This window comes from Branchiostoma floridae, chromosome 2 (assembly GCF_000003815.2).
Source record: "Branchiostoma floridae strain S238N-H82 chromosome 2, Bfl_VNyyK, whole genome shotgun sequence".
Taxonomy (NCBI): domain Eukaryota; kingdom Metazoa; phylum Chordata; class Leptocardii; order Amphioxiformes; family Branchiostomatidae; genus Branchiostoma; species Branchiostoma floridae.
Window position 1 is genome coordinate 14,501,572 of NC_049980.1, and position 24,983 is coordinate 14,526,554.

General features: G+C 40.1%; 1 protein-coding gene across 1 annotated transcript in view; it reads left to right on the forward strand.

Moving 5' to 3' along the window:
• Positions 1–14,720: 14,720 nt before the first annotated feature.
• LOC118408556 (laminin subunit alpha-2-like) overlaps positions 14,721–24,983 on the forward strand; it is a 108,638-nt gene continuing 98,375 nt past the window's right edge. Inside the window, exons 1-10 of the mRNA XM_035809368.1 lie at positions 14,721–14,736; positions 15,750–16,030; positions 19,277–19,519; positions 19,790–19,849; positions 20,145–20,264; positions 20,774–20,863; positions 21,314–21,431; positions 21,702–21,820; positions 22,615–22,705; positions 23,058–23,140. Of these exons, the coding sequence (XP_035665261.1) occupies positions 14,721–14,736; positions 15,750–16,030; positions 19,277–19,519; positions 19,790–19,849; positions 20,145–20,264; positions 20,774–20,863; positions 21,314–21,431; positions 21,702–21,820; positions 22,615–22,705; positions 23,058–23,140 (1,221 nt within the window). The remainder of the gene's footprint in view (positions 14,737–15,749; positions 16,031–19,276; positions 19,520–19,789; positions 19,850–20,144; positions 20,265–20,773; positions 20,864–21,313; positions 21,432–21,701; positions 21,821–22,614; positions 22,706–23,057; positions 23,141–24,983) is intronic.

Consider the following 24,983-nt stretch of genomic DNA (forward strand, 5'->3'; position numbering starts at 1 on the left):
CTCTCTCGTCAACGGACAGTTTTTTTGTACCTGCCCTTTCTAGTGAATGAGCAATATCCTCATTCTCTTCGCCAAGAAGAGTATGTTTTCAGTTATATGGGTCTATATGTAGGTCAACAGCATATAACTCGAGAAATTGTGGATGGAACTTTGTGATTTTTGGTAGGTGTGTAGCGGTTGTCGAAAGGAATGCCAAGTTCGAAAACGGTTTACCTGGCGTTTTCCTACGGTACTGCAGCGAGCTTGGTATGTTTTTTGTGGTTTGTTTTGGGCAGCATAACTCAAAATGCTGCTGGGCGATTTTCACGATACTTGGTAGGTGTGTAGCGGTTTTTGAGAGGAAGGTCAAGTGCGAAAATGGCCTCTTACCTATGGTGCTGTAGCGGGATTTGTATGTAAGTACGTTTGTCTGTTAGGCCATGTTGATTTGATTATATGGATGACATCCGCGCTCGCACCAATTTTCGGCCGTTTCCAAAAAAAAAAAGTTTTCGACCGCACAATAGATTATGCAAAGCAGCTGTAAAATGAGCACAAATATTCCGCAAATTGAAAAAAAGTATCAGAAAACAGATAACTAATGCCATAGAATGCCAAAATAAATCTAAAGTCAAAGAATAAGATGTGAAAGGACAGAAAGAAAAAAAATCTATTGTTGGTAGGGGGAGGTACCAGTACAGAAAATTCAGGTCCAGAGGATCATTTCCAGGTCCTGATCTGAACCTGGACCTGATTGCCTGTGGAAACTTGAGAACTGTCAATACTCAAAACAATGGTAATTGGTCAATTTTGCTACAAATGAATCTGTTTGGTGGATTATTGGACTCCCGCTGGCTAACTGTCTCTGTACCTTTGACAGTGACTGTAGAAACTTGGTACAATTGACTATAAACTCTACTTGATTTCGCTCTTGTTGTCTTCTTGGCCCCGGTAAGACCCCAAATGCCTGCCGACATAGTGTGTCCATTTTGTAATTGGCGAAACCTGTTCCTCTGATTTTTTTTCCAGGTCTTTTTTTTCGGATTGGTCCAAGAAGAAAAAAAATGCTTTGCACCCGTACACGTGCCGTATGATGCACTGGTCCCTACACCTAACTGTTGGTCTACCATGCTATGTGTGTTTAGTCCTATGTTCAACCTTCCTGGCCACTTTGATTTCATACTGAAGGTAACTTTTTTTTTTTGCCAAACTTTTTTTTATTCGCTCGCTCGCATCACTTTTGGAGTTCCAAGAGGATGTCATCCATATAATCAAATCAACATGGCCTTACAAGATAACTCGAGAACCCTTGAATGGATCCTGATGATATTTGGTAGGTGGGTGGGGGTCAGCAAAACGAAGGTCAAGTTCGATAATGGCCCCCTAGTGGCTGCCTAAAGCACTGCAGCAAAACTTTTAATTTTGACACTTCGTGTCCTGGACATGCTGTGGTCATGATTTTTGAGTGGTAGATAGCCACTGCAAAGAGGAGAGAAGAGACTCGGGAGCTATATTACGGCTGGATACCAGGCTAGCCTGTATGTGCGTGATGAGCTGTGCCGCCCCAGCGCGCGCCAAGGGAAAGGTTGGCATGGGAAACCATCCGTAGCATGTTGCATTTCCCAGGTTTATCATATTACACTTCAAAGCTACTAGCGATTGGGGGAGTGGCGATTGTAGTGGCAAAGTCCGAGTATCATTCATAGTATCGTCGAAACATTTGGGGAGGTTGTGTTGATTTTGATCATTACTTCATAACTTTCTTTAAATGATTTATTATTTAACATTGCCAAATTACAACGTACCGGAGGCAGGCTGTCAGCACTCGATTTCAAGTGCGGAAGAATTGTCGTCGCTTGTTTTCCAGTGCGGAAGGTACTCTCAGCACTCGGTTTCCAGTGCTGATTCGGAGTTTTCCAGTGCTGAAGTCGTCTCACCACTGGACACCTAGTGCGGACATAACTTCGGCACAAGCCTTCCAGTGCGGAAGGCCCCGTCCGCACTGGACATCGAGTGCTGAGAGAGGAACCCATGACTTCGGTAGTTTTGCCTCTCTGCCCCGAGGGCTATCTAACGTTACCACTAAAAAATCACGACCGCAGCATGTCCAGAACGCGAGATATCAAACATCGAGGTTCCGCTGCAGTACCTTAGCAAGCCGCTAGGGGCCCATTATCGAACTCCCCCTTCGTTTTCCCGACCCCTACCCACCCACCAAATATCTTCAGCATCCATCGAAGTCTTCTCGAGTTATGCTGGTGACAGATACAGGGACAAACACACGCACAAGGTGAAAAATAACCTTGGCCATTTTGTCAAAGGTACTTTGATTAATTACCCGCCAGATCATACCACTTGGAAAAAGACGATAGTTTTATTTACTTTGCTTTTTATGAATAATAAAAGTGAATAATTATATCAATATTCATATCATCTTAATAAATCTAAAATATTTAAATGTAAATTAGAGTTTTACCACCATATTAAACGATTTAACGTTGAAGTGTTGATAAAAAGATACGAGTTGTAGAAATTCTCCCCTGTTAAAATGTGGCCGATGCCATGTCCGGAGCACAAGGCGCCCTATTCAGCGTGCACTCTCAGTTTGAGGTCTGAACCCGGCCAGAAGAGCCAGAGCAAAATGGTGCTTCGAATATTGCTCTGCACCACGATATTCTGGGTGGTCACTTCTGCTCAAGGCATGTAACCTTATCTCTTTCGTTTCATATTTTCTTTTGCATGTTCTGGGAAGTTCAACTCCCCAGTGCTGGACAAAGTTTCACTCCTGTCGTGTATAGTGCTGAAAAAATTTAGTAATACGTGAAGCGTTTTTTGGACGCGTAAACAGTTGTGTTTTCCCCGGCCAAGTTAATGTAAAACTCATTTCCTATAAGTTTGCTAAAATTAGAGGAATCAGTCCTTTAGACACTTGTGTTTCATTTCTTATTGTTTCTTATTATTATTCTCATTAACGGCTTATCTTTTAGCCACACTTTTTAGAAAACTGCTACAAGAAAAAAAGACTTGCAACATGGCGACTGTCAAAACGCCATGAAATTTTCATTTCCCCACTATTCACCCCCGCTTTGAGCAGTTTCTCTCCTACGACTCTCTGACAGTGTACACCAACCAAGCCCTGTTTAACAAGATATGGCCCGATTGTCGCCATCACACGTAATCCCACCTCAGGTTGTCAGACACACCATTCTAGGTTTAGAAATATTAGTAATGAAAAACATTTGGGATGATGATTCTCGTGAAAAATTTCAAAAGGCATTCCAACTTCCCAAGTTGAAACCTAAGATTTATCAGTTCATGCTACAACAGTACACACACAGAGAGGCCGAGACAGTCCTATATATAAAAGTGAAAGTACGAACTCAACAAACTACCTAGTACTAGTAGTAGGCATCGCCATCTCAAGCTGTGTTGGAAAACTATTATCATTCATTTTAAACAAACAACTACAACAATACCTAAAAAGTGAAAACTAAGGCCTCGTTCATGATGCGAAAATTAATAATACTGATGCATCCGCATGTGCTTTAATACATCCGACCAAGATCTGAATGCAAACGGTTTACATTTTGCGTCCACGATGCCCACGGGCAGACCGTTTCAGAGGATCTGGATGATTTTGCATTTCTCATTTCAAGGTCAGAGGTTGAGGTCAGGGAACAGTGCTCAAGATGGCAGGAATTTCCCTTTCCCGCTCTTCTGGGTGTTGTTTTTCTAGAAAATAGTGTGTAACAGCGGAAGGGAATGCAATCAGCCATAACAAAATTTTACGATGACAACTTGACAGCTAGAATATTCCAATACATGTACCCCGCGCTATGACCCCGCGGTACCCGGATGTAATCCGGATTCACGCCGCATTTGCGTTCATGATGACAATTCGCAAATGCGGATAAAAAGAATCCGTTTCAAATCCACCTCGCGAGGTGGTCCCCGAAAAATCTGCATCAAATCCATTTCGGAGTGTTCATGATGACAAATTTATCCATCCGCATTAATTTTTGCATCATGAACGGGGCCTTATTGTCCCCTTTCCAATCTGGATTCAGAAAAAAATTCCAAACAAGCTATAACGTTTTGTGCTTAAAACACTAGTTGATTTTGTGCTTAAAACACTAATGATCTGTAATTATTAGAAAATGATTTTCTTTAATTAGATGAAAACAATTATTTTCTAATAACTACAGATCATCAACAGATATCAATTGGCGCTAACATATGTAGCTTTCATCATTATGCACGTGAAAAACATAGCTTCATTACAGTGGTATGTACCAAAGTGCTGTATTTTCTCATAGAAAAAATGATATCAAGGGCACTAAACCTGATGACGTCATTCATATGGCCCCCCAAAAATCAGATTTAGAATTTTGAGGTCAGGGAACAATGCCCATCTATCAAAATTCGTTAGGGCTCCATTCTTTGTTAATTCATTAATGAGAAAGCAATGGAAGGTCAAAATGCCAATTTATTATTTAGCCAATCCTGAAACCTTGAGAGTCTCTGTTTCATTCACTAGATCAAGGAGGTTCCTTTTTAAAGTTTTTTCAACCTCCTTGACTGTCTTCATGTTATGTAAGCCCAAATTTCATGATCATTCCAGGCCACAGAAAGTGAATGGTATTTTTATGTTAAGCTTTCCCAATCATTTTTCCTATCACAACATGTCATGTGTATCTATGGGTTTTTTTGCAAATGCACAGTGCTTGTATTATAAAGTTTGGTGTGCTGAGACTTGTTTCCTTTATCATTAGCACTTACATGAGAAAGGCTGTAGTTTTGTATATTGTATACTGATTCAAGTGCTTTTAAGTCAGAGCAGGAATATCAAATTAAGTTCTTTTCAGATGCAATGTTGTTGATAGTAAGCCACTTTTACAACAGCCACAATTGAGTAGTTTAACTGAGAGAACTGGGTCCAATCAGCAGTCCAACAAAAGCGTCAGTCTTGCTTCATTACAATAAGCAAATGTCTTTATTTGTCTATTGCCACTTTGTTCTTATAAATGAGGCAATCCTTTGTTAGCCTTTCTGTCACAGGCCACCAGCAGAAGTTCAAGCCACTCTGGATTGTAAGGCATCCAAATCACATTTGTTTGTCATCAGCTGAAACCAGATCCACTTCCCCAGCATGGAGATCAACTCCAACTTACAAAGGTAGCCTGGTTACCAAATCCCAGCCCGATCTCAGGTACACAAAAGATATTTTTGAGGTTGGGGTATGGTATGCAAAGGCTCTGTGCCCATTCTCCCCATGTTGGAGCAGGGTGCACTATAGGCCATGTTACCTACGCTGGGTGTTCCCACTCACACAGTGTACAAGTACAAGGACCATGAGTGACATCTAGAGAAGGGTGATGTCTGGCAGTGACCGTAGATAAGTTACATGTGAACACTCCCAGAAAACATGAATATAGGGAAAATTGACATTCCTGACAGCGCTCTGGCACTCCCACGCCGATGGAAATGAGGTGTCTGAGCCACTGTCAGGTGTGAGGTGGGCCAGAAGGTGTTCAACCTTCATACTTGGAATGTTTCTTCTGTCTCAGGTTCGAACATGCATCTACTAGTACCTTTTGTATTATGTCAGGAGCATGGTCCTGCCTAGGGGCCAGGGTCAGATTTACTCAGCAGAAACCCATCCCAGTCTCAGGACATACACAGCTGGACATGTTTATTTGTCAGAATGAAGATTGGAAGGCCTTACGCCAACATTGACAAGAGGATGCGAGTTAGTGAATCATAGGAGCCGATGCAACTTGATTGGAAGAGGCGTTTATTCCATGATGTTCACTGAAACACAGCCATGATGGAAGAGAGCAAAGAGGATCATGGGATCCCTGACAGTCAAGGCAGTGACGTCACTAACTCATTACATAACCCACTGGCGTTACTAGATTTGAAAAAAAGGCCCTACTACAGTACTAGTCTTGAGCAGTAAGATTTATTACCTTTGCCAGAATGGCTAAGGTTATATTTTCGGTTTGGTTGGGTGTTTTCCCCGTTTGTGAACAGCATAACTCAAGAAGACTTCGACAGATGGAGCTGATATTTGGTGGGTGGGTAGGGGTCTGGAAAACGAAGGGGGAGTTCGATAATGGGCCCCCTAGCAGCTTCCCTTGATACTGCAGCGCAACTTCCGGGTGTGTTTTCTCATCTTCTGAACAAGCTATGGTCACGAATTTTAGATGTTAGATAGCTCTTGTGCTCCGGAGTTAGTGACATAAGTTTGGGCCCCCTAGTGGCAAGTTTACGGATAGCAGGGGCATTTTTGTCTGTGATTTTAATTATTTTTGGTATGTAGGTACACTGTACCTTAGACAATGTTGTACAAAATGAAATACTAATTATGCAAAATAGGAATACATTTGCATAGTTAATGTGAATATTCCATCAAAGCAGCTTTTTTCTATGTATTTCTTATCCCAGACGTGATATGGTCTTGGCATTTGGTTGGTAAATAGCTTTCAGTGTCATGACAAAGTGGCATGGAGTTTATATTTACCTTTGCCAGAATGGCAAGGTTATGTTTTAGGCATGTGAGTCTGTCTGTCTGTCTGTGTGTTAACAGCATAATTGGAGAAGCCTTTGGTGGATCCTGATGGTATGTTCCCTAGCGGCTTGCTAAGGTACTGCAGCAGTAACTCAATTTTTGATATCTAGTGTTTTTTGAGTGGTAGATAGCCCTTGGAGCAGAGAGTGAATGCTATGAGTTTGGACCCCCTAGCGGCTTTTTTGGAACTGCAGGCACCGGTTTCCTTTCAAACTTTGGACGATAATAACTCGACAACGTGTTGACAGATCATCATGATTTTTGGTTTGTAGATAGAATGAGTAATGTCTAACATAAGAAATACTTATTATGCAAATCAACAACTAATTTGCATAATCAATGAGGAAAGTTTATAGATCCGCTAGATTTTATGATAGGACTTTCAAAGTTGCCACATACATGTATGTAGCTGGGAAGGTGAAAAATGTTGATTAAAATCAATTATGCAAATGGCGATCTCATTTGCATAATTCATGAGAAAATGTGCACGTGTTGACGGATCATCATGAATTTTTGTATGTAGATAGCCTAAGTGAAGACCTACATAACGAGACATTGATTATGAAAATCAATAGCTAATTTGCATAATTGATGAGGAAAGTTCATAATTTCATTCCATTCCATGATGGAACTTGCAAGTTTGTCACATATGTAGCTGAGGAAGAGAGAAATATTGATAGATATCAATTATGCAAATGAGGATCTCATTTGCATAATTAATTATAAAATATGAATGTATTGACGGATTGTCATAACTTTTGGTATGTAGATAACATCAGTGAAGACTTACATTGTGAGATACTAACTACATAAATTAACAGCTAATTTGTGTAATTAATGAGAAAAGTTTATAAATCCACTGCATTCCATGATATGACTTTCAGAGTTGTCACTTATGTAACTGAGAAAGAGGGCAGAGAGTAAGAGGTGTATGTTTGGGTTCCGTAGTGTCTTTCTTGGAACGGCAGGAGCCGGTTTCGTTTCAGACTTTGAAAGAGAATAAGTCAAGAAGGGATAAAAGGATCATCATGATTTTTGGTATGCTCCTCTGATAGCTTGATACAATTTAATACTTAATATGTAAATTGGGATCTAATTTGCATGATTTGCATAATGCCAAAATTTTATAAAACAACTCCAGGCATATAAAATAAAATGTAATGAGTAACACATTTATGTCTACAGACATTATTCTACATAACAAATCTGGTTTATTTGGCAAAGGTATGTGTTCGTGGAACTCTAGTTTGTGTTGGGGATGTCACCTAACTGGCCTCAACTTGTAAGGCTTGTTATTTAAACACAGAGTAAATACCCATAACATAATGTCAAACAGGCGATTGTGTGCCATTTGGTTCTTTAAATACATCCGAGATGCATGGAAATCACCCACCTTCTTTGGTGGGAGATTCTGGTTCTCAGAGGGGTCCGACGTCGTCAGGCGGGTAGTCAGCATTCACAGGATGTTTAAACCTTGTCCCGCTACATCCTCGTGCTGACCGGTCAGCAGTGGTGGCCACTCACTGCTCGCCTCGCCCCTCTGGTCTCCAATTCTGCTCGTCTCTCTTGAGCCACAGCCAACAGGAGGCCTTCTCTGCTGCTTCCCCCAACCGTCTTGTTGCTTCCTTCCTTTCTCTACCTGTTAGGCCCAGGTCTTTAAGTAATTTCCATGATGCTGCTGCCGGGAAACCTCTGCAGCCAATTTCCACAGGGAACAGCCATGTGTTACACCCTTTTCCCCTGCATTCTAGCAGCAGCTCTTGATATTTGCTTCTTTTCCTTTCATGCGCCAGGTCACATCCCTCTTCCCATAGCACTGTCAGTTCTATCATCACTATGTTGCCATCTACGAACAGGACAAATGGTTAAATGAGGGACCGTTTGAAGTTATTTCAGTGTATACCAGTAATTATCATAACTTGAAAGTTCATCTGTGTTGGTACAAGTCATTCGTCAGAGGCGGCGGCAGCAAATGTCTTTTGTGGGGGCAAAATATTGGTGATAGATTTGTGAGCATGTGGAGGGCTGAAGGCCCAACTCATCGCGTCCGGTGTTCCGCCTGTATGCCGAGTGAAGTTCATGTCGTGACATCACAGACCGCCTACCGTGACGACTCACCCTTTCACTAATACTCATAAGCCTACTCGATGACACGGACCAAGCACCCCCCTTCCTGTATTTTGTTCTATTCCCGGTAAAAAAAACATGGTAAGAGGGATATGCCTTTTACCAGGAATAGAACAAAGAACAGGAAGGGGGAAGTTGGTCCGTGTCAACGCCGACACTCCCCCAATACATTTTCTTGTCCAGCGCTTTAGGCACGGGCCGTCTCAAGGTAGGTTTGGGGAAATTTAAAATCTGGACCCCTTGAAACACCATTTCCTGCATTTTCTGGGGCAAATTTTGCTGGTGGACTAGCTAGGTTTATGAAATTTCTATTGGTGAAAATATACAGATGGGTTTCAGCTGGATCAGCAGTGGATTGTTCATTCCTTGACAAAGACTGATGCTGTACAGTCAAAAATTTGGGTGAGTCCAATTTTGGTGTTGGAAATTACAGTTCAACTATTTCAAGCAGTAATTATCATGGATTATGTGAAACTATGTACATTGCCAATTAGCCTGGGTACCATCTGAATTTCTACCGGGCTCCTTCAAGTCTTTGCACTCTGCTGCTCTAAAGATACGAGGGTGCTTCAAAAAGTAATGTCACTAGTTTTGTAACAGGCTCATTTTTTCCTCGAATGAGATGAAATTTGGCACAAAGGTAAAGGCATATATTCTCTTGAGATTAGAATATCTCAATTTGTTGTTCACATTTTTATGAGCAACTGAGTTGATTTCAAGATAACCATACCCCTGGAAGTTTGTCAGAAGATCAGTTCCTCTAGATCTGACCCTTTTATAACTACTGTAGGAAGCCGAAATTTCACCTGTATAATTACAAATGTCTCTGTAGGTTACATGCCAAATTTCATATCTGAACTGCCAATGGTTCATCTTTTACAGCTGCTAGAAAGGAGCGAGTTACTATATTACAGGCAGTTTGATTAATAGCCAAATACGTGGTTTATTTATCAAAGGTTTTATAGACTAATTTTCCATCAACCAAAAGATACGAAACTTGGCACAGTTGTTGGTTGTTTCAAGACCAAGAAGTGTGCAAAGTTTGATTTCTTTCTGTTTATTGAAAAGTCCACTACAGAAACTTTAATCAGCCCACCCCTGATTAACGGCACTGATGACCGGGGTCATACCTCACTTCACCCAAGGAACGAAAAAAGAAAACATGATTGGATTTCAAAGTTTTAACATGTGCATGTGCCTTATGAAGAAATAGAACTTGATACATGTGCAATTTCAGCGTCATACAATAGCTACAAGTGAGTTAAGGACATTATCAATTGCACAGAAATTGAACCTCTAATTTCTTTCGACGGGATAACAAGGGTGTGGTCAGCTAGAACTCAAGTCGGTCACTCATAAAAATGTGAACAACAAAGTAAGCTATATCAATCTCAAAAGGAGATATTGGTTTACCTTTGTGTCAAATTTCAACTCATTCGAGGAAAAAATGAGCCTGTTATGAAACTAGTGACATTACTTTTTGAAGCAGCCTCGTAGTCAGGGTAGAGAGTGCAAGGAGCCCCTGTAGAAATATTAATTGGATGGTACCTAGGCTAATTGGCAACCTGCTGTTTTCTCTGTTGTGGAATTTGAAAACTATAATGTCGTAATTTAAGCTGTGTGTACCAATGTCACAATTGGCAATAAAATGTATTTCACAATTGTACCAGCTATTGGATTTATTACTGTTAACGGGAGGTGCCCCAACACGGTACGCTTTTTCTTGCGCTCAAACTCATGGCGCTCCATCGCTATTTGCCTGAGAGTGGTCAAATTTCGATGACTGAATTTTTTACACATAGATCTGAACAACATACTTGAATAAGAAATGCATTCATGTGGTTCATGAACCTTTCGCGCTGCATGTTACAAGCGGCAAACACTGTGAGACAATTTTGTGTATGTAACCTTCCAATTTTGTGCTACGCTGGAAAGTGTGCCTAACTCGGTACGCTTTTTTTTACATTTTGCTTTCTTCAGAAGTAAGTGGTAAATTTAAGTACACAGAAAAAATCAATAATATGATATTTTAGCTTTCTTTTGACAGTAAAATCGTGACTGTATGTACTTCTTGTCTCAAATGAGGAAGGCTGTACCTAGAACAATCCAGCTCATGTTTTACGGGCAATGGGCTGAATGCACTGATTGTGAATGCCCGACTAAAAAAAACATTACGAAAAAAAGACACCGCTAACATCAACAAAACTCTGTCTGATTATATGAAAATATCATCTACATCTCTCTATCGAGTCTTATTTTCATAGACAGCACGAATCATTTGTTACAGTCGAAAAAGTCTTTGGAGCGTACTCTAGTCTGTCACCTTCACGGCGACACTCCCTTGGGAGTACAATGGTGGCAATGTTTATGTCGCTTCCTTTTGGTTGCTTTTCTACTCAACAGACATTTGAAGACCCATATTAATTGTGTTTTATGGAGCTTTATTTATGTGTATCATGGCAGTTGTGTGACTGCTTGAAAGAGTTCGTATAGTTAGCGACACGAGCCGCCAATACGCAGAGGCCGATGACCGCAGTGATTCAGCACTGTCAACATTACTGCTAGAATTCTGTTTTTTTTTAAACATGAAGTAAATATGTTAAAGTATACTTGGAATGCAAATTAAAGCTGTGTGCATGGACTTGGTTTATTTACCTTTGTAATCAGCATAGTCAGTGGCAACAAACACGGTGTACTTATGGATAATAAGATCAGCAAAAAATCTGTTCCGTCTTACGACGGGGACCGTCTTAGGGCGGCCCCCGTTATATTATACCGAGTCTGTTTAAGCATGGCATTTACACTGTTGTGTAACTTAATTCTTACGGTGCAAATTTTGCAGCCTCGTCTATAGTTGTTCATACTGCTGTGGTCTAGCAGCAAGTAACCTAATGTTACAGACCAGTTTTTGTTTTTATCAACCTATGATTTGATAGCTGTGATTAGAACCCAGTTTGCACATCTATGCTATAGTCTATAGTCCTTGAAATTTGATCCATGGAGGTCAAGCTGGAGGCCTGACATTGAAGGAAAGCTGCATACAAAAGTCACAGGAAAGAAATGCCACATTTGATTTGATAACACTAGGCTTCATTCCTGTGTAGTATGCATTGGCATAATACCGGTCATAAGCCTTATACCGGTCGATTAAAAATAGTGGAACTTAAAGAGATCTACACATGCAACAATAGTTATTTCTGAGGTATGCACACTTCAGACATCTAGGTGCCCAATACATAATTTACAAAGCATCGATAACAATGCATTCGAAGACAACAAGGCCAAAAGTTTTCAGGTCATTTTCGGGGCAGGCGAGCTCGTCGTGGGACAAACACACTGTCACGTTCATCGCCAGATTTGTAGATAATAATCACATGTGCTCACGGCACAAGACGAGCATGATTCAACAGCAATCTTGAATTTCTTTTGGTGACCTACAGCTCGTGTAAAAGTGTGAGGAACCGTTGCATAATAGCCCGGATCTACGGCTGAATGGGTCAAATTGAACGTACGCCGCCATTTTCCAGCCATTTTTAATGCTACGGCCAGCAGTAAAGTTTTACGTCATAGCGGTTGTGACGGACCAAAATTAAATGAAAATTCTGGTCAGTATACGCCCATTTTCTCATGACTTTTTGTATGCTCATGCAGATTTTTGTTTTGTGCAACTACTAGCAGGAAAGAAAGGAACAACAGAGGATGAATAAAGGTACATAGCGGCAGTTAATTGTGCCGTGTTTCGTTCGACCGGTATAGTGCACCCCCTTCCAACCACGCGCCCGTTCTCCGTGCAATTCCGCGGTGTGTTCCAATTACGATATTATGTTTTAGCAGGACCAGAGAGACAAAATAATTTACACAGAAGAAGTGGCAAAGGTAAGCTGTAACAGCAACATGTAACTGGAGAAAATGATGCGTTGATCATTTGCCAAATTAGCATTGCTTGAGAAATTGCAGTAAACCGACCGGTATTATGCCAATGGATGTTACAGCTTATGCTGGGAAAAACATGTTGATGAATAATGAAGTGAAATGGGATAACATCAAATGATAATAAGGTAGCAAGCATCTTATTTTTTCTGATCAATGTTTTCTGAGATTGCACTGATCTGGTATATAATTCATTGCAACACTAATATGGTTGTTGTAAATTGTCACACACTGTTAATACATTTGTAGTTATGTATCTTGAGTAGAAATTGTTTTCGATGGCTGCTGTTTACTGTTTTTGTACAATTTTCCGCTAACATAATTCCTTCTTCTTTCAGGAACATTTAGCTTAGAAGGGGCTGTAGATGGAGGTAAGCAAAGTTCTATTTGACACATAGTTGTACAATGTAACTAGAGTTTGGCGACCTCATACCTCCATGAAATATTTAGACCTTTTGTAAATTTCATGCAATTGACTAACATATTAACATAATTTATGCATGTTGTTCATCATTGACTAACGTTTATATGTCAATTATAAAATTCCCATCATTAATCATAAAGTGGTTTTGCAATTTTTACATAAATTATGCAAATAAGTTCATTACCATATTTGGTATCTGCTTATATTCCACCTATCATAACGAACAAGTGTTACATTTATTGAAGTCCAGTTATTGAAAACAATGGAATTATACAATTTTCTCATTGATTTTGCAAATTAAGTCCTCCTTTGCATAACATGCATGTCATTATGAACTTTTTTGCCCAAGCTACCTGCATGCCTAAAATGATGCCAATCAGTCAATCCTTTCTGCAGTTATCCTCTTTGGAATGTTTTTGTTATGACGAAAAAGCCCCTGCAGTTCTGAAATTAAATGTTAGGGGGCTGAAACCTGCCCCACTTTGTAATGACACTGCAAGCTATTTACCAGCCAAATGTCAAGACCATATCACATCCGGGACAAGAGATACATAGAAAATACTGCTATGATAGAATATTCTCACTAAATATGCAAATGTACTCCTATTTTGCATAATTAGTATTTCATTTTGTACAACATTGTCTAAGGTACCTACATACCAAAAATCATGAAAATCTGTTGTTCCCTTCTTGCGTTATAGTCTTCAGAAGTTTTTGACAAAAATGCCCCTGCTATCCCAAAACTAGCCGCTAGGGGGCCCAAACTTATGTCACTTATTCCTGAGCACAAGAGCTACATGTACCTAACACCCTAAAATCCTGACCATAGCTTGTTCAGAACACAAGATAGCAAACCTGGATGTTGCGCTGCAGTACCAAGAAAAGCCGCTAGGGGGCCCAAAATCTAATCATTTCCAGCTTTTATGACACACTACCAACACACCAAGTATGTAACCAATTCACCCAGCCGTTCTTGAGTTATCTTGTTTATACACACACACACACACACACACAGACAGACAAACTCAGGGTAAAATATAACCTCCATGACTTTTCATGGAGGTAATTATTGTTTTTTTTTGTGTCACTTGATGCCTTTTTCCGTTAAGCGTTATGAGCCATTTTAATTCACCGTTAATCGTTACCGACCCCCTCTAATTGTCCGTGAAGCCCTATTGGTTGTTTTAATTCAACAATAATCGTTATTTTTATCCCGAATTCACCATTAACTTGATTAAGCGTTACCAAGAAATTCTTCGTAACAAGTTATACCCACAAATGCCAGTTAGAGCGCCTGAAAATGCAGGAAATGAGGTTTCAAAGGGTCAAAATTTCTCCGAGTCTCCCTGGCCCCGGCCTTTGGCGCTGGACAGCGTCGCCCTCAAAAACCTTTCCACCCATACAGATTTTAGTGTCAAACTTAGCTTAGTTTCAGGCAAAATGTACTCCTCGAATGAGGCTTCAGCAGACCTCCCTTTGGCGCATATGTTGGGGGTGTGGGGTCCCCCCCCCCAAAAAAAAAATTTTTTTTTTCTCTCTAACAAAATGTCATTTAATTTAGCTTCGTCTGCCAGCAAAATTTGTCCTTCAAAATGTAGAAAATGACGTTTCAGATGGTCCAGATCTTAAATTTTTCCCAGACTAATCTTGCAATTGTCTCGTGCCTTCCAAGCTGGGAATGGTCAAAATATGTCGTTGGATGGAGGTCAAAGCTATAACCATGTCTAAATCAACCTAGCTTAGTCTGTCGGAAAATTGCAAATTGCCCCAAAATGCAGGAAATACCATTTCATAGGGTCTTAGGGGGCCCTCAGATACCCCCAGACCCCCCCTAAGATGCGTCGCACCTTCGGCCCTCCATGGTGCTGTCAGCAATAGTTCAAACCACCCCATAAAAAATTGGCTGCCACCACCTCCATGGCCGGAACACTTCCATAGGGAAGCGAATTTCATGGAGGCAGCGGACATTGTCCCTGTCATTCCTCTGCGGGTTCTGGGCACCTTTTTCTTCTCACAATGTCATTAGTCAGATATTTTCACCTTTTGAGATAATCTAATCTAGCTTTGTACGAATAGGAATACGCGTCGATGTTACTGTTTATGCTTTGTAACCCCTTCTGAATTTTACCGTTAAGCGTTACCGGGCCTCCTGAATTGACCATTAAGCGTTACCAAGACCACCCCATGCAGTTGCATGCACATGGTCTGTTGACAAACTTTGAAGGTTACAGCAGAGAAACCACACAGTAGTGTAACATCAGGGCTGAAAGGTACGGTCTAACTCTAAAGTCACAAAGATAAATGGCACAATGTCATGCAGAAAACACGGAAGGAAGATTGCAGATGATCAGTAGTATCATTGAGATGGCCTGCTTTATTGTCGTGATCTGTTTGAAGTGTATATAGTGTTTCTGTTCTCAATGTTGTCAGATGTCTGATAAACAGCCTGACATCCACAATCTATGTTGACCACCCTGATGATGAGTGACTGCATGACCCTAACCTCGTATAAGACTGTTTTTAGGGCCTCACTATTACCAGGCCTTGATGAACTAGTTCTAAATGAATTTCCTCATTCAATTAGATAGTAGGTAATGACTATAGGTAATATGTACTGCTATCCTAAAGGAAAGGGAGAAAGAGAATCAGGAAGTGAATTAGATAAGATGTCCTTTTATAGCAAGCATCACACATAACAGAATGTTTTTCGACTTCCAGGTCTCTTCCCTCTGATTTTCAACCTTGCTACGAACGCGAAGATTACGTCCAATGCAACATGCGGACTGAACGGACGCGAGAACTACTGCAAACTGGTGGAACACGTGCCGGGGGAACCCTTCCCACAGGACCCACAGTGCAGCGTCTGCGATGACAATGACCCGTCCTTACGACATCCCATAGAGAACGCCATCGACGGGACCAACAGTTGGTGGCAGAGTCCAACCATCTCTCAGGGACGACAGTACAACTGGGTTACTATAACACTGGACTTGGGGCAGGTCAGTATTGTTGCATCCCGGGTAATAAAAAGATTTTTTTTACTGCTGAGTTAGTTAAGACCACACCAATTTAATCCCAAGAAAAATAATATACTATTAGGTTTTGCTATTGCAGACCTGTAAAATAAAACCAATTCCAGGAGCACGTACATGTACTGCTGATAAACCAATCAGAGAGATTCTTTGTAGTCACATGATAGAAAACAACCAATAAGCTTCTTGCATTTCTTCAACACCCATAATTTCAATATAAAAACAATTCCCTTTATTCAGAACAGTGGTATCAAATCAAAGAAAGAGATTCATTGGATGAAAAGCTGAAAACTTGCTAACCTTTTTTTGTGTCGTATAAGCCTCATATGTTCATCATGCACCCCAGACATTTTGCAATTTTTTTTAATTTCGACCGACCGCCCCAATAGTTTCCTGAAAAAATCCGAGGAGCAACAAATCAAATTGGTGTGGCCTAATGAGACGCATCATTAATGAGTTACACGACTGACCAACTAACCCAGGTATCCTTCAAAGATTGATATTTGGTCACTTTTTGTGACAAATAATCTGGACAGTTTGCAAAATGAGGAAACTAGTCTTTTTAGCCAATGCCCACAAATGCCCACTCTGGAGAAGTTCGCGTTGCATGAATCTTATATTTTTTGCTTGGAATATGTCCACGTTGTGCTCCCATGCATTAATCCTGAGTTTCAATTCAATCCAATGAGCCGAAGTGATAAAGATATTAAGTTGATTATTTTTGTTGGTCTTTTTAGCGAACACCCAGCAAAAAGTCTTTTTAGCGAATGCCCACTATATCCACAAAAATATCGGCCGTCAAGCAACGGCAGCTTAACCTACTGCCAAAAACATGGTTAAAAAGGTTTCGCATTGATGTATACGAAGTTTCCGTGCTTTAAAAGCTTTTTCCGTCCCTTTTTATGTCAAAATGTACGGCGCCGATACTTCAATACATTTAAACGCTAAGAATTAAAAATGGCGGACACTATATTTATTTGCATACTTGTGACTGGCTACATGCGGCCTTTAGCATTCTATAAGTATCGCCATATATTTTGACCCAAAAAAAGGGACTTAAAAAGCAGTTTTATAATGGCCTGAGAGAAGTATCACCAAACACCTTCAGGACAGAGAGGTGGACAGAGAGTGACACAAACGATAACGAGGCACTGCCACCCCCAGTGAGGCACTTCCCCCTGGAGCAGACTTACCCAGGAGGGAGTGGGTGACACTAAACAGAGCCAGGTCAAAGGTTGCAAAAACTGGGGACAACTTGTTGAAATGGGGCAAGTCTGCAAGTGCAGAGCAACTACAAACTATTCAGCACCTGTTACAGAAAACTGCGATCTTGGTCCATTACCTGTTCAGACAGTGACCTAAGAGAGGCCAACGAGTCGCAGATGGATAAAGAGCGACAAGATATGATGATGATGATGATGATGTCAGAGGCACAGGAAACTGCTGTGTGGGAAAAGAGAGGGGGTCCCCTACATTAACATTGGGCTGATGTTTGTCAGTGTGTTGTTTTGTGTCCAAAGTACATGTATTGCACTAAACTGACTGAAAGGTTGGACAGAAAATGAAAAAATAATGAGTACCAACAACTTGTGAAGTTGAATCAAAGTAAGTCAGCTAAAACTGAATTTAAAAAAGAAATCCTGCTTCACCTAAAGGAATAAGGCATGTTGAACTGCATTGAACAACCAATGCAAATCAAATCGAGAACTCCTCTTTTGAAGGCTGATGAAATGAAATTTTTGTTTGTCTTACGTCTCTATTCTACAGAAAGATAATGCTCGTTTCCTTTCTGTTTTGTCCTGAAGGGCTATCTGTGGGAACATGCATTCAGCCAGGTTGTCAATGCTGCTGGTAGAGTGTCTTTAGACTCAGCTTATTTGATTGCTATGACCTATATATGAGGGTGCTTCAAAAAGTAATGTCATTAGTTTTATAACAGGCTCATTTGTTCATCGAATGAGTTGAAATTTGGCACAAAGGTAAAGGCATATATCTTCTTTAGATTGAAATATCTCACCTTGTTGTTCACATTTTCATAAGTGACTGAGTTGAGTTCAAGATGACCACACCCTTGTTATCCCGTCGAAAGAAATTAGAGGTTCAATTGATATGCAATTAATAATGTCCCTGCCTTATTTGTAGCTATTGTATGAAATTGAAACTGCACATGTATCAAGTTCCATTTGTCTATAAGGCACATGCCAGTTTTCACATTTGAAACCCAATCATGTTTTCTTTTTTCGTTCCTTGGGTGAAGTGAGGTATGGCCCCGGTCATCAGTGTCATTAACCAGGGGTGGGCTGATTAAAGTTTCCAGAGTGGACTTTTTAATAAACTGAAAGAAATCAAACTTTGCACACTTCTTGGTCTTGAAACAGCCAATAACTGTGCCAAGTTTCGTATCTTTTGATTAGTGGAAAAGCAGTCTACAAAACATTTGATAATGAAATCATGTACATGATGTATTTGGCTATTAATCAAACTGCCTGTAATATAGTAACTCGCTCCATTCTTGCAGCTGTAAAAGATGAACCATTGGGACTTCAGAAATGAAAATTGGCATGTGACCTATAAAGACATTAGTTATTATACAGGTAAATTTTGGATTCCTACAGTAGTTATAAGAGGGTCAGAACTAGAGGAACTGATCTTCTGACAAGTTTCCAGGGGAGAGGTCCTCTTGAATCAACTCAATTGTTTATAAAAATCTTAACAACAAATTGGGATGTTTTAATCTTAAGAAGATATATGCATTTACCTTTGTGCCAAATTTCAACTCATTCTATGAAAAAATGAGCCTGTTATAAAACTAGTGACATACTTTTTGAAGCACCCTCGTATATATGTTGTCATCATTCCTCACTGCCTCTGTCAGTTGGTCTCCAGGTATTTCCACCTCCCACACAGGATTGACTCTCCTGGCAAAATTACAATATCAACCCTGTGTGACTGTGGAAGGGTAGGTATTAAATGTAATCCAAGCATTGCATTATTACAAGAGACTGCAGACAGGACCCTATTTTCGCACTTTGGGAGATTTTTTTAAAATCATTAGATTTGATATCATTCATTCTAACTTCTCGTACAGGTATATCAATGTTTTGATCCTGCTGGGTCCTAAAAGTTGTAGATTTCTTGACTTGTATGTAAGTGATCACTGTGGAGTCACTGGAGTTTTGATTAATTCATCCATTGTTCAATCTTAAATCTTAGATCTTCCAAGTGGCTTATGTGATCATCAAGACAGCCATCACTCCGCGTCCTGGCAACTGGATTCTGGAGCGTTCCTTGGATGGAGTCCGTTTCCGCCCGTGGCAGTACTTTGCCATCTCGGACTCGGAATGTTACCAGAACTACAACATCACCCCCACCATTGGTACGCCCCAGTTCACCCAGGACGATGAAGTCATCTGCACATCCTTCTACTCCAGGTTTCCACCATTTGAGAATGGAGAGGTGATATCCCTGTCATTTTAACTGTCATCATCCTGTAATTACATCCTTTTAACAGGGTTTTTGAGGAAATTGTTTTGTCTGTGTTTAATGCATAGTACATGTTATGTTGATGAAATGAAGCTATAATATGCTTTATTCTAAGCCGTTGAATTTCTGATTGTATCCACTGCGTTGAATGTGCTTTCTACCATCACGTTTTTGTAGCACAATATGAACTGTTACGCCTTCATACTTTTATGTCTTCTCAATGAATATGAATTCTGTGCACAGATTCACGTCTCACTCATCAATGGTCGTCCCAGTGTAGACAACCCATCAGACACCCTCATGGTAAGGCATTTCTTCGTGTTATTTCAACCATGTACAAATGTGTACTTTTGCTGGAAGGCAATGAATGTAGACTTTGGTTATCTATGGCCCCTATATGTATGGCTGTAATGTGTCTTACAAATTTTGTATTGCCATAAATGTATCAATGTTAAAAGATTGTTATCATTACCAACTGAACACTAGTTATCAATGCTGATATAAGGTGCTGTATTTCACATATTGCATTAAGACCAGTTAGTGTATAATCAAATAATCATGCAAACAAACAATACCACGTGTGCTGATTTCCACACAGGAGTTCACCTCTGCCCGTTACATCCGCCTGCGCCTCCAGAGGATTCGCACTCTCAATGCTGACCTCATGACCCTGAATTCACAGCGCCCTGACACCATCGATGCATTCGTCACCAGAAGGGTAAGGTCTACATTCGAAAAAGGAAAACCTGACAAAAAGTTTTTTCTGACAGATTAGATTATCAAGGGGACTGATAACATGATGGTGGTTCCTATAGACAGGGTTCTTATGCTTGTATCAGTACTAGAAAGATTATCAAATTTACCACATAAATGTGATCATATCGGCCAGATGATCCTTATGTAGAGGTGGTCACACAACAGGTTTGACTGTACGTAAATTGTAATTTGGATTCTTTTCCAGAATGCTTGTTGCCTAACATATATAACAATATACTGCAATCTACTGTGGCTATTCAAATGCTGATGAAATATCATATAAAATACAAAAACGCTTCCCTTTGTGTCCATGTGAAAGGTTTCAATACCACCATATATAATATCTTGCTGTCTCATTGTTTGTCTATCAAGTTCATATTTTTGTAGGAATCAACACAATTTTAAAACCTATTTGGAGGACTGATGATAGACTGTTTTGTAAAGCAAAGATATCTTTTACCATTTCCACAGTACTTCTACTCCATCAAAGATGTCTCTGTTGGAGGACAGTGTATCTGTTTTGGTCATGCCAAAGTCTGCCCACAACTTCCTGGTGCCCAGGTGAGCATTAATGTGAAACCCAACACCTTTCATAACTCTATCATTGTCTACATTAGTAATATTTGTCCTTATGTAATGGTTATTTTAGACCACTCTACCCTACTGGAAAAAGAACATTTCAGTCCAATTCTGTGTCAGACGAACAATAGGCAGCAGTTGAGCAAAGATCAAATCATTTATGTTCATCATAAATCAGATGCAGTGAACACCGACATCACGAAACTGAAAGAACATTGCTTGCATTTGCTATGTCATCTTTGTTGAACTTGTAAAATGTTTCTTTTAATATAATTTCAAATGTTTAACACATTAAAATTTCTCAGCAATTCCATCATATTTCCTAGATCTCTTAGCCACCTTACAAGTTCAATGTGCAGTGTTAGAGTGCAGGTTGTTCTCATGATATGGTAGAACGCATCAGCTGAAATTTGCACCTCCTGAATGTTGTAGACTCTGAGGTGCCAGTGTGAACACAACACCTGTGGTGAGAGCTGTGAGCGCTGCTGTCCACTCTTCAACCAGAAACCATGGCAACCTGGAACAGCTGAGAGCAGTAATGAGTGCGAAGGTGAGATAACTTGTGTACATACAACAAATCCAGCAAGATATTGAAAATCTCAAACGTGGTGGTTTTAAGTTAATGGTGACTAGACCACCTTGAAAACCTGAAAGCTAGAACCATTACAAAAGTTTCTGCATTTGCAGCAACATGTCATACATGTAGTGGAATAATGAATGTCATAAACAGCAACTACTACTTCTATGCTAATGTTTGCAGTGTTGTCCTATAGGTAATGTTGTTTTGAGTGACTGTAATGTTGGCCCTGTGTTCCTACAGCCTGCCAGTGCTTTGGCCATGCTGACGAGTGTGTGTATGACCAGGGTGTGGCTGACCGCAGGGAGAGTGTCAACATCCTTGGCATCTATGAAGGCGGTGGTGTCTGCCAGAACTGCAGGGTAGGGGGCTCTTCTTCTCAACTCATAATCAGTGCTATGTTTGGGAACAAGCAAGGTTGAATGTAGTGTTGAATATATGTACTAAAGAACAAACGGTCTTTAATGATGACAGAAACAGTTAACAGAATGTTTACGTAGACTTAAGGTATTTATTTTCCAGAAAACCCATGCTTTCAATGGTATTTCAATGCCCATACAATGTTTTCATCTTTTTCCAGTGCTACATTGAAAAGTGATTGACACATATTAAATATTCTATTGAGAATTGGAGGTGTATCCACTTCCTGTTTTCATTCTTTATCATCCTGCATTCCTTCTCCATGCCATAATAGCTGAATTATTAGGATGCCAAAAGGATTTGTTAACTTTGTTTTGACTAGCTAACTATGTCAGGGTTGGACAAGTCCACTAGCCCTATTGTCCCAGGCAAGTGAAAGTGCTGTTCGGGCAAGTGATTTTTCCATTGATCGAGTGCAATTTTGATAATAACTTGTTACATTATACTGTCAAGCAATGGTCAACAGAGAATTCCATTGCTGGAAGTGAAAAGGAATATACTTGTATTAGTTGTAACAGTGACATTTGAATTTTGGGCAAGTTAAAAATTGGTTCGGGCAAGTAAATTTTTTATGTGCTTGCCCAATAGGACAAGTGGATTTTAGGAAACTTGTCCAACCCTGTGTGTAACTCTGGATCTGGGAAATGACTGATCCTTAGGCCAAGTTAAATTTTGTTTGTTTTAAAGTACATGGACACTGCTCAAAATGTCAACTATCTGTTGTTACTTGTTACAGGCCAACACCATGGGTAACAACTGTGAACAGTGCATTGATGGGTTCTACCGACCTGCAGGCATACCAAGGGATGATCCCAACCCGTGCAGAGGTCATTTTCTGGCATTAACTTTGTCAGTAATTGTGCTCGGAAGATAAGGAGTAAGGTTGTCTAAATCCTTGTACTGCATGATGAAGTGTTTAAATGTTGTTATCATGAGGTATAGTAACAACAGAATTTATGATGAATTTATGGAATTATTCCCCAGAAAGTGACAATGCTGACAAGATAATGTGACCAGCACAATGCCTTTAGTTTTGCTTGACTTGAGCTATAAGAGTGCAATGTATCCCCATGTTCAGGTAACTCATGGGGAGTACTTTGTACTAAGACCTTGCACATACATGTACATATACACGTACTAATTAAGACCTTACACATGTGTGGTGCTTGTCTCTTACAGAATGCCAGTGTAACCTTATTGGCGAAGACCCCAGTCGAAGGGGCCAGTGTGTGAAAGATGACACCAGGATCGCAGAGGGCTTGGTAAGATGTGCTCTATACTTAGTAACATACAATGTACATCTGTAACAGTAACATAGTACTGTAAATGCAGAAATGTTTGCGGTGGATTAATGTTCGCGGTTTTCGCGGTGACCACTTCACCGCGAACTTAAAACCACCGCGAACATTTTTCTATAATGGTATTACACTGCAGTCTATGGTGTTACCGCGAAATGGAAACAACAGCGAAAAGTCTATTTTTCCCGCTACTGCAAAATTAAATCCCCGCGAACTTAAATGCATTTACAGTATTACACTCACTAATGTTTTTACTTTGAGAAGTAATTATTGCATTGTGTCATGGGACTGTAATTGTGTAAAAAAAATTATTTGTTTATTTATTTGCTTTTTTTACTTGCCATTTACTAAAAGATAAAGAACTAGAGTTCCTCGAACACACATATTCGCCAAATAAACATTTTTTATCGAAGGTCGTTGTTTCTCAATGATTAATGTATGTAATTATGGCTATAATGGGCCAGCTAAGCACCAAATACAGCTTAATACGAGATGTTAATATAGCAAAGCTGGATGTAAGGTCTTTAGTTAGGCTAGGTTAGGCTAGGTCTTTAGTTTTAGATAAGATATCACTCTACAAAATGTACATTGCAGTCTTTTCGTAAAAAAAGAAATAATGAACAAACTTTGAGTGACTGGCCTATGTATTAGATAATAGGTCATCTAAGGGTTATCTAAGGGTCATACGTAAGGATTGTTACGGCCCTACCTTGGTGAATGTTTGTGTCCATCTCATGAAAATAGTAAGTAAAGTTTTGCAATCGCGAGTTAAGTCAGAGGTATTTTACACAGTCTACCTGGCTGGCTATCACGCCAGGCTACTCAGATCCCCCCATCCATAGCCCCGCAAAGACAAAATAGCTGATTGACAGGCATAGTAATTGCTCCAACCCTACCAGTGACCCCAGGTCGGCCTGTCTGCTGGCTGGCTGACCCTCTGGGAGGGTTTCATTGCAGGAACACCAGCACCAGTACTGTGTGTTTATGTTATAGGAAAATATATCCACAAATGCTTATACTGTAGAACCAATAGTGTAAAGGACATGCTATACTCAATATGTTGACTTATTCATACCTATAGATATCCATACATGTATATGTCTGTTAAGTAAATGTGTCTTTAGAATGACACATAGAAAAGCGCTGTAAAAACTTTATAAAACACAGTAATAGCAAAAATACGTGTTCAGAAGACTGTGTCTTTAGAATGACAAAGTTATAGAAAAGCGCAGTAAAAACTTAATAAAACAGAGCAATAGCAAAAAAACGTGTTCACAAGACTGTGTCATTAAAAATGACACTATAGAAAAGCGCTGTAAAAACATTATAAAACAGAGTAACAGCGAAATATCGTGTTTATTCGATCTCCCAGTGCAAGCCTTCTTCGGCCAGCTGACAAAGGATATCACAGAACTGAGAGGACCCGGCGGTTGCTAGGCACATTAACTAATTGCTGTCACTCTACCCTACGATACCAACCTATTTAGTTCTAAGTGATGCTCACTTGCATTAGGAGAACTGTTAACCGCATCAAACCAGGATTGCGTTGTCTGGATGAGTGCAGAGACTTTCTGAAACCATGCTGAGAGTCATGAATCAGGTGATTTGTGTCCTGTAGCAATAAGTCCCGGAGAAACACCTCGTACACCTTACCCAGATAGCTCGTTAGGGAAATGCACCTGAAATCTTCAAGACCTTTGGGCCTGGTCACCTTCGGTACTGGCACTACCAGTTCTTCTGTCCATTGTAAGGGAATGTTGTAAGCATGCATTGTAGATATTGCACATTGCAGGAGCAAGCTCTTCAT